The sequence below is a fragment of the Propithecus coquereli genome, unplaced genomic scaffold, assembly GCF_000956105.1.
Source record: "Propithecus coquereli isolate 6110/MARCELLA unplaced genomic scaffold, Pcoq_1.0 Scaffold223, whole genome shotgun sequence".
Classification (NCBI taxonomy): domain Eukaryota; kingdom Metazoa; phylum Chordata; class Mammalia; order Primates; family Indriidae; genus Propithecus; species Propithecus coquereli.
This window is the reverse complement of record NW_012147523.1, coordinates 3,196,793-3,207,280: the sequence shown is the minus strand read 5'-3', so window position 1 is coordinate 3,207,280 and position 10,488 is coordinate 3,196,793. Positions and strand designations below refer to the sequence as shown.

Sequence of the window (10,488 nt, the reverse complement as noted above, 5' to 3'; positions counted from 1 at the left end):
ATGAGTGCAGCGGCGACTGCGGGGAAGCTGGCACGGGCACAAACCGACCCAGGCAAAGCTGGAGTCCCCGGAGTTGCAGCTCCTGGGGCCCCGGCGGCCGCTCCACCGGCGAAAGAGATCCCGGAGGTCCTAGTGGACCCACGCAGCCGGCGGCGCTATGTGCGGGGGCGCTTTTTGGGTAAGGGCGGCTTCGCCAAGTGCTTCGAGATCTCGGACGCTGACACCAAGGAGGTATTTGCAGGCAAGATCGTGCCTAAGTCTCTGCTGCTCAAGCCGCACCAGAAGGAAAAGATGTCCATGGAGATTTCCATTCACCGCAGCCTTGCACACCAGCACGTCGTAGGCTTCCATGGCTTTTTCGAGGACAACGACTTTGTGTTCGTGGTGTTGGAGCTCTGCCGCCGGCGGGTGAGTGTCGCTCCTGGAGGACTGGAGCTGCCTGGGTGCCGGGGTTGGGGCTGGGGCGCCCTGACCCAGAGCCGCTGGGAAGGACTGCTTGGGAAAGGAGTGCCCGGGAGTTTGAGCTGCTGGAGGAGGGTGCTGGGAACCTCCAGCTAGGGATGGAAAAGCTCTCCAGTAAGGGTTGTTTGGCACTTGGAACTGCTAGGGGCGGGGGTTCCAGTTAAGTGGAGTCTGAGTCATGTTGCTGCTTAGGGAAGTTGGCTCCCAGACGCGAGATGTTGGTCCGGGGTGCTGGCAATGGACGCTAGAGCCCCGGAGTGCCAAGAGAGAGGAGTCTCAGGATAGCGGTGGACCCCGAGCTTCTGGAATCGGGCTGGGTCAGGCAGGGGGTGGTTGGAGCCAGACTTCAGAGCTTCCGGGGGAAAGAGGAGTCAGGAAAAGGATCTGTTGCTGGGAGGAGACCCTGGGAGGGGATACTGGGGACTCTGAGCTTCCGGAGTGGGGCCAGGTAAGGGAGAGACAAGTAGGAGAGGGAGTGCTGTGAATGGCTGTGGCCAATGTTAGGGCAGGATCCAGATCCCAGTTGTCCTGGAAAATGAAGCTGGGGGTGGTCGGGGAAGGAGTTCTGAGAAAACCAGCCATAACCTCTCCTTCATCCCCTGGGGGTCCAGGGTCCAGTCCTGGGCAGCCTTTACCTAGCAACTCTTCCCCCTTGGGCCTCAATATTGACTCCCCATTCATCATGCTCTCTCCTCTCCACCCCCTAGTCTCTCCTGGAGCTGCACAAACGGAGGAAAGCCCTGACCGAGCCTGAGGCCCGATACTACCTGAGGCAAATCGTGCTTGGCTGCCAGTACCTGCATCGAAACCGAGTTATTCATCGGGACCTCAAGCTGGGCAACCTCTTCCTGAATGAGGACCTGGAGGTGAAAATAGGTGAGGTGCTGGGCCTGCAGGGTTGCTTGACACACCACTACAAGAGGTAGGAATTTGGAGGAGGCTGGGAAAAAGGAAATAGGAAGGAGACAAGGAGGAAGGAAAAGAATAGTAGGAAGTCTGGGCTGTTGATTACTTCCAGAATTCTCTTTAGTCCAGAAATCTAAAACGAAGAGCCCACAAGCCAGTATCTTGCCTGCAGATGCATTATTTTTGTGCCCCAACTGCACTATTTTTTAAAAAAAGAATTTGAATTTGTTGCCATTTTTTAAATTGGGAGGCTTGACATACAAATTTGGATTTGGAGCTCCTTTTAAACATTTGGAAGCTCCAGTAATACAGACAGCATTTCCTTAGGGCAGCTCTTTGCTGGGCTAAAAAGCAACTGGCCCCATTAGACTCCCTCTGGTTTGCCACAGTCTCCACCCTTCCCTATTACTTTTTCGCGGACCTGCCAAGTAGCAGTCTTGGAGGTTACTTGCTTGATCCTTGAAAGCATTTGAGTTTTGCTATCCCTGTCAATTCCCTTTAAGAAGCATAGCCCTCCCTCCTTTCTAAGGGGAGGGATGAGAAGGGTCACAGGATGTACCTCCCTGGGGCCAGCGTGGTGGGAGGATTCCTGGGCAAGCCAGTCTGCATACCAGGAGCAGAGGCACGTGAGATCAAATGACCCTGGTTCTTGATGTTCAGACCTGAACCAGCTGTCTGCATTGACAGATGGCAGAGACTGGCATCTGAGTACCCACTGTTCTCCCTCTGTCCCAGGGGATTTTGGACTGGCAACCAAAGTCGAATATGATGGGGAGCGGAAGAAGACCCTGTGTGGGACTCCTAATTACATAGCTCCTGAGGTGCTGAGCAAGAAAGGGCACAGTTTCGAGGTGGATGTGTGGTCCATTGGGTGCATCATGTAAGTTGGGAGATGTCTTAGGACCTGCTTGGCCTAGGAGGGCCCTTTGGGACATCTTACCTGGCTGACCTTTCCACCTTGTGGAAAGGCTGCTCCAGAGGACAGGCTGTCCCTACACAGAGCCTAAGTTCTGTATCTTTCCTTGTCACTCTGGTATATCCTGTCAGATTCTTGCAGCCTGGGCTGTGGGTCCAGAGAAGGGGAAGGGAGGGGCTCTACAGCCTTGCTTTAGCCCCTTGCTAGAGTGGTCCACAGACCAGCAGCAGCATCACCTGGGAACCTGTTAGAAGTACAGAATCTCAGGACCCAGACTACTTACTGGACTAGAATCTGGATTTTAACAAGATCCCTGGGTGATTCCCATGTACAATAAAGTTTTAGAGACACTAATCCACATTGGGTGGGAGCAATTAAGCCAGGAGTTATGGTTGGCAGGATGAGCTGCCTGTGGACTGTCTGGATTGAGACCATCAGAGGGGGTCGGTGGCAGGCAGAGGTTTGGGCCCTTTCAGATGTTATCTTTTTTGTTGTTTTTGGCTTGGTACTGGAGAGTTAGAAATGAATCGTACCAATGGCTTTCATACTTCTTTGTAGTGGAGATTTTTTTCAAATGAAACTTTAAGCCTTAAGTACAGAACTGCTAAACGTGGAGCTGCTTCTATAGGAGCAGAAAGCCCACCCACTTTGACCTGGTTTTATGGCCAGCAGCCTCTGAGGCCCTTGCACAGAGTCCTAGATTATTGCCGGCCATAGTTGAAAACCACCAAGTCCATAAGAGTCCTGGTCTTGTCACTTGTACTCTACTGAGGGCTCATCCCAGTCAGTGTCCTGGCTCCTGGGGCTGCTAAGTGGACTTGAGGATTGTCTTTAGGGGCCCCAGAGTGCATGTCCATGGACGCCTGGCCTTTGTTCTGGCCGCGACATGATTCCTCCTATGTGTGGGTTTTGTCTGGGATCCTTGAGCCAAATCCCACCTTGTGCTTACAGGTATACGTTGTTAGTGGGCAAACCACCTTTTGAGACCTCTTGCCTAAAAGAGACCTACCTCCGGATCAAGAAGAATGAATACAGTATTCCCAAGGTGACTAGTAGCACTTTAAGTTTTAATTTATTTTTTTCCCCAAAAGCTATTTACTGAGCCCAGCTATATCCTGGGGACAGAGGTAGATCAGTCCCACCCCTGGGGTAGCCACAGAACTTTAGAGGGTCTATGTCTGCAATTGCAAACAGAACTTCACATGTATGTGCACATAGCATTTTTTCTAGAGGGAGAGAGTTTGCAGATTCTTAGAGATTGGGTAGATAACCCCCAAAATTGTAAAAAGCAAAAAACAAAGGGCAGAGGAGAGAGTAGGGGGGAGGCAGAAGTACTTCAGCTTTGGAAACAGACTGTTTTAATTCAAATGGACTCTGCCAGTTAGCAGCCAGATCATGTTGGACAAATGGCCTGAGTCTTCTGAACCAGTTTCCCTTCTATAAAATGGAGTTACTGCCTCAGAGCACCTCACAGAGTGCCTTGCATATAGTAAACACTCACAGATCGTGAACCACTGTGAATCCAAGGGCTTACCAACAGCAAAGTGGTGTGCATTTTCACAACTACTGGCATAAATGCATTTAAAGGAATAGCTGGTTCCTGCAGAAGCCTAGCACAGTGCCACTTGCCAGTTTAGTGTCCTGTGTAAAGCCAAGAGGCCTGTCACTCATAAGGACAGACACAGTAATTCTGTTACAAAGGGTCAGTTTACTGTCAGACAGAGCATGGAATGGCTCAAGCTAACTAGACATTGCATTCGTCCTCCCTGTGCCTCAGTTTCCTCATCTGCAAAAAAAAAGGGATGATAATAGAGATCCCTGCCCTTAGATGTTTTAATGAGTTAAACACAGGAAGTACTTAGAATGCTTTTCTGGCACCTTGTAAGGGCAGAGTTGATGCTGGGCTGTTACCGTGCATCTGCCTTGTGCTAAGCCGTAGCCCATTGACTCTTCTTGGCATTGAACGAAGTTCAGAACCACTGAAACTGTGGCATATTTGAGATCAGGGGCCTGTTGGCTTGGGGCCTCCACTCCTTTTGTGGCAGTGCTGTCCTTGGGGTCCCCCTCATGTTCTGCTTATGGCTTTCCTCTCTGCCCCAGCACGTCAACCCTGTGGCCGCCTCCCTCATCCAGAAGATGCTTCAGACAGATCCCACTGCCCGCCCAACCATTAATGAGCTGCTCAACGACGAGTTCTTTACTTCTGGCTACATCCCTGCCCGGCTCCCCATCACCTGCCTCACCATTCCACCGAGGTTTTCAATCGCTCCCAGCACCCTGGACCCCAGCAACCGGAAACCTCTCACAGTCCTCAATAAAGGTAAAACAAGGGTCTGGGCAAGACAGCAGAGCACAGAGAGAGCCCAGGCTTTAGGTGTATGTGCAGCTTCCTCCCTGGCTCCCAGAGCTCAGGTGTGGCCTTAAGTCCTCTGTCCTTAAATCCATGGTCCCCATGCCCTTCTGCCCCTCAGCCCTGTCAGGAAAGATAGACTTTAATATGGCTGGATAAACCCACTGGGACCAGGAAAAAGAAAATGGACTGAATACCAAGCCTGAAAAGTTCTTTTTGATCACTTTAAAAAATTCCTAATATTATTCTTACATGTTTCATTGGAAAAAAAATAAGAATTTTCAAATATACACATAGAGCATAATGCAATAGATGACCCCCTGGTTCCCACCAGATTCAGTATTATCAAGATTTTGTCACATTTGCTTCATTTATCATGTTTTGTTTCTTTGAAGTATTAAAAGTTAGCCCCAGAAATCTTGCCATTTTAGCCCTATAAGCTTTAGAGTGCATCTCTTAAGACAGATGGACATTTTCTTATAAAACCATATGCCACTGCTTAGGTGGCCATTGCTTCTAGGTCTCTTCAGAGGACAGAATCAGGAAATAACATGTGTGGGGGGATAAAACCTTGAGTTTGTGATATTTCTGGTTCAATTTTTTTAAAGCATTTTATTTTGATAATAATTCAAGCTTACAAAAAGGTGGAATAGATGAAAATCTCCTGTACCCTCCCTGTCCAGATTCATCAATTAACATTTCTTTCCATATTTGCTTTATCAGTCTCTTTCTATATATGTTTTTCTGAATCATTTGAGAGCAAGTTGCATGCATTCTGTCCTTTACTCTTAATGTAATAATTCAGTGTATATTTCCTAAAAACAAAGGTTCTTTTACATAACCACAGTACATGACACAGTTACAGTTATCAAGTTCAGGAGCTTTAACATTGATACGATATTGTCTTATAGCAATCATTTTTTCCACTGTGGAGTTACTGCTTTTCTTTGGTAATTTTTAAGTGCCTGATTCAGATGTATTAACAGATTTTTACTTCTTTGATTTTTATATGTGTATTTCTTTTGTCTTAAACTGAAAATCTTGTTTCCTTACATTAGTATACTTGAATTTTTCATCATATATAAAGTAGTTTCTGTTATTAAATTAAATGTTTTATTTTCTTGCAGTTCCATATGTCTTTAGAATATATTTCACTAAGAATATATAGTTTTTTAAAAAGTTACTTGAAATATTTTTTTTCTCTGTGGATATATCACCATTTTGATGTACAACTTAAGTTCATTTATTTTAGTTTTCAATTTTTAGGGATTACTTGGTTTTTTTAAAACTTTATTTTGGAATAATTTTAGGCTTATACAGAAAAATTGCAAAAAATAAATAAATAAACCAGAGTTCCTATACCTTTACCCAGCTGCCCTGAAAGTCAGCATCTTGCATAACCGTAGAAAAATTATCGAAACCAAGACATTTACCTTCAGACAGTACTCCTGTCAAACTCCAGACTTGGCTCAGACTTTCTCAGTTTTTTCCTCTAATACCCTCTTTTCTGTGCCAGGATCACATTCAGGACCCCACGTGGCATTTTTAGTTGTCAGGTATCCTTAGTTTCCTCTAACCTATGCCAATGCCTGAGTCTTTGTCTTTCATGACCTTGACATTTTGAAGAGCACTGGGAAGTTATTTTCTAGCATGTCCTTGCATTTAAATTTGGTGTTCCTCATGATTACATCGAGGTTCTGCATTTTTGACAAGAATACCACAGAAGTGATGAACCCTTCTCTGTGCATCACATCAGGGGTACATGTTGTTTCTTTTTTTTTGTTTTTTTTGGATACTCTTTCTTTCTTTCTCTTGCTTGATTACTCTGGTTAGGATTTCCAGAACTATATTGAATGGAAGTGGTGACAGTGGGCATTTTTCTTCCAAGGAGAAGGAAAGAGGAGTTTATTAACTTGCCTGGCAAATGAGGAGGTTGGCAGACTCCCAGCTCAAAGTACCAGTGTCCTTGTGTTTTTTTCTTTTTATTGGCGATGTTAATCTCGATCACTTTTTAAGGTGGCATTTGAGGAGTTTCTCCACTGCAGAGTTATTATTTTTTCTTCTATAACTAGTAACTATCTTGTAGGGAGCTACTTTGATACTGTCTTATTTCTTCTCAAACTGTTGCCCACTGATTTGAGCACATATGGGTGGATCTTGCCTGCACCAGTTATTACAGTGGTATTCTAATTGCAGTTTTTCTCTCTTCCTCACTCTTCTGCATTTACTGATTGGAATTCTTATGTAAGGAAGAGTTGTCCCTTCTCTCTCATTTATTTATTTATTTGATTATTTATGTTAGTAATGGACTCATGGATATTTATTTTATTCTTTGAGCTATTGTGCAATACTATTGTTTTAAGGATTACTTCTTTTGGTTTTAATATTTGAATATACAGCATTTAAAAAACTTATTATGGGAACTTTCAAACTTACCCAAAAGTAGAAAGAACTGTATGATTAATCCACACATATTCATCCATTGTCAGTAATTATCAACATTTGGCCAGACATATTTTATCTATTTCAACCCTCCCCACTTTTGCTAGATTTTTTAAAGCAAATCCCTAATATGGTATTATTTCACAAATTTTTTTTGAATTCAAAAACTGTAAGAAAAATGTCATATTATACAAGGAGAATTAGCACATGTTGCTAGGGTAAAAAATTAAACATTAAAAATTATCCATTCATCTACCACCCAAATATAACCAACATTAAAATTTTAATGTGTATCTTTTCAAGACTCTTTGGTTATATATAAGCATATAAAACAAATTGTAAAGTGGAAAATCTCCTAGATTTTCATTTAAATGCCTACTGAATTGGTCCTATGATTACTCAGTCCTCCCATCTTCCTGGATGCTGAAGATGCTTTTCATTCTTTGCTTGGAGCTGGGCAGCTCTGAGCTGCTGGTGCCTTCAGGCTTTTTCCCTGAGTGGCAGGTTGTGTCTGCAGGGCCACGACGTCAGGTCAGAGGCCTGAGCATATGACGCTCTGTGGCCTCACAGTGAGTACCATGCACCTGTTAAATGAGCATGGCAGCTGCTGCTCTGATAACCTGGCACTGACTCAGTTTCCCCAAAGCAGTGGTAGCTAAAAGAGTTTTTCTCTGGGAAGAGTGCCAGCTGTGGCAAGGAGTCCTGTGCCCCTCCCTAACCCCATTTTTGTGCCCTGCTAATGATTATGTCACCTTCCTAGGCATGGAGAACCCCCTGCCTGAGCGTCCCCGGGAGAAAGAGGAACCAGTGGTTCGAGAGACGGGTGAGGTTGTCGACTGCCACCTTGGTGATATGCTGCAGCAGCTACACAGTGTCAATGCTTCCAAGCCCTCAGAGAGAGGGCTGGTGAGGCAAGGTGGGTACCCGGGGGGCCTGGGCAGGGGAGCTTTGCCTGGGGCATCTGGAGAAGGCAGGGAAGTCTCAGCCAACAGGGTGTTGGTGACTTGTCTAGCCTCTGACTCCATAATACCTTTGGATCCCCCATTTCCTGTAAATCAAAATCCGTATGAGTTAGCCTGACATCCCAGGCGTGGCTTCTGCCTTATTTTTCTGATCTGTCTCTTCTTACTCTGCTCCAGCACCTCCATATGTTTGCACACCCTGCTCCTTCTGCTGAGTAAATTCCTATTCATCCTTTAAGACCCTTGAAACAACAGACCCAGATGTGCTCCAGCCTCAGGGCTTTTGTCCCTACTGCTGCCTCCCCTGGAATGCACTTCTTCCCGACCTCTGCACGGCTCACACTCTGGCCTCCCTCAAGTGTCTGCTCCAGTGTCACCACCAGGAGCATCTCTCTGCCCTCCCACTGCTAGCACTTCTCATCCCCCTCACCTGCTCCATAGTTCTCATAACGCTTCTCACCCAGCACAGCTCAGCAGCTCCTCTGCTTAAGTGTATGTAAAATAGGAGATTTGTTGCATGCACTAAACATTTTGATGTATTTGGGATTGTCCGTATTCTTACAGTTTCTTAATCATTCCAAACCAGAAAACTAGATAATGTCAGCTGCTGACTCTTACCATGATAGCAGTAACTTACATATTTTATCCATACTTATTTTGGTAAGTCTTTGTCCCTACAACTTCAGTGTATAAGGTCTGTGAAGGCTGGGATTTTTGTCTCTTGTTCTCTATACTTGTACCGGTGCCTGGTACAGAGTAGGCCTTCGATAAATGGGTCAACTGAATGAAGGAGTGAGTGGAACTTGGTGCACCATGCTGTAACTTTCTGCTTAAATGTCTGTGCTGCTGCTTGTCTGAGCTTATCAGCAGAGGCCTTGCTTTGCTCTTCTCTGGGGTCCCAGGCCTCTTGACTGAGCCCAGGTGGGGTGCCCAGCAGGTGTCCCTGGTATGGGCCACATGAGTGGGCTAGAGGGGAAGAGGCTGGACCTGACAAGTTGTCTGTCTGTTTCTGTTTCAGAGGAGGCTGAGGATCCCGCCTGCATCCCCATCTTCTGGGTCAGCAAGTGGGTGGACTATTCGGACAAGTACGGCCTCGGTAGGTTTCTTCCAGAAAGGGTGGGTGGCTCAGGTGCAGGCAAGTGACCCTTTAAGTTGTTACAGGCTCGCCTTTTTTGGCTCCCAGGTTCTCTTCTCTCAACACTCTCCTGTCTCCATCCCAATGCCTCCCCACTTCTTACTCCCCCTGTCTGAGGTCTCCCTCCACCCACCCATAGGGTACCAGCTGTGTGACAACAGCGTGGGGGTTCTCTTCAATGACTCAACACGCCTTATCCTCTACAACGATGGTGACAGCCTGCAGTACATAGAGCGTGACGGCACTGAGTCCTACCTCAGTGTGAGTTCCCATCCCAACTCCTTGTTGAAGAAGGTGAGTACTGACTGGCCTGTGGGGCTTGGTGTTGCCAGGAGTGGGGGCTGTGCCAGGGGTCAGACTCCAATTCTGGAATCTCTCCCTCGCTTTTCAACCAGATCACCCTCTTGAAGTATTTCCGAAATTACATGAGCGAACACTTGTTGAAAGCGGGTGCCAACATCACGCCACGGGAAGGCGATGAGTTAGCCCGGCTACCCTACCTGCGTACCTGGTTCCGTACCCGCAGCGCCATCATCCTGCACCTCAGCAATGGCAGTGTGCAGATCAACTTCTTCCAGGTGAGCCGGAGGTAAACCAGCGCGGAGGAGAGAGTCAGGGTGGGGAGTGGGAGGTGTGGGTACTGTCCGTGGCAGCAGGCAGTAGGAAGGGAGTCGGGGGGACTCCCCCTGCAGTAGCCGGGGCATCTTCCTCCCCTCTACTCCCCCACCACACACTAGCAACTGGGATCTTCAGTTCCCTCCCTTCTTCCTGTATAGGACCATACCAAACTCATCTTGTGCCCGCTGATGGCAGCTGTGACCTACATCGACGAGAAGCGTGACTTCCGGACGTACCGCCTGAGCCTCCTCGAGGAGTACGGCTGCTGCAAGGAGCTGGCCAGCCGGCTGCGCTACGCCCGCACCATGGTGGACAAGCTGCTGAGCTCGCGCTCGGCCACCAACCGCCTCAAGGCCTCCTCATAGGCACCCCGGGACTCGTGCCCCTCCCCACTCCCACCAGCACCTGGGGCCTGCACTGGTCAGCGCCCACAGTGCTGTTTTTGTAATGTGGCCCCCAGCCCTGGGGGCTGGGCAGAGAGCTGCATCGTCCTTTCCCGTGGGCTTGCTATGTATAAGTTATTTTTGTACATGTTCGGGTGTGGGTTCTATAGCCCCTTCCCCTTCCCTCTCAACCCCACCACATGAATTGTACAGAATATTTCTATTGAATTTGGGACTGTCCTTTCCTTGGCTTTATACACATTAAACATATGTAAATCTTCTCTTTCTTCTTGTATTCCCTGAGGGTGGCCTGG

The 10,488-nt window shown here is 47.3% G+C and overlaps 1 protein-coding gene across 1 annotated transcript; it reads left to right on the top strand.

Annotated features, from left to right (window-relative positions):
• Positions 1-10,455, top strand: PLK1 (polo-like kinase 1). Its single transcript, XM_012644985.1, has 10 exons — positions 1-408; positions 1,170-1,338; positions 2,104-2,248; positions 3,236-3,329; positions 4,385-4,604; positions 7,837-7,992; positions 9,057-9,134; positions 9,313-9,467; positions 9,569-9,751; positions 9,950-10,455. Exons 1-10 carry the CDS (start codon positions 1-3, stop codon positions 10,154-10,156), a joined length of 1,815 nt encoding a protein of 604 aa, XP_012500439.1. The 3' UTR covers positions 10,157-10,455.
• The last annotated feature ends 33 nt before the right edge of the window (positions 10,456-10,488 follow it).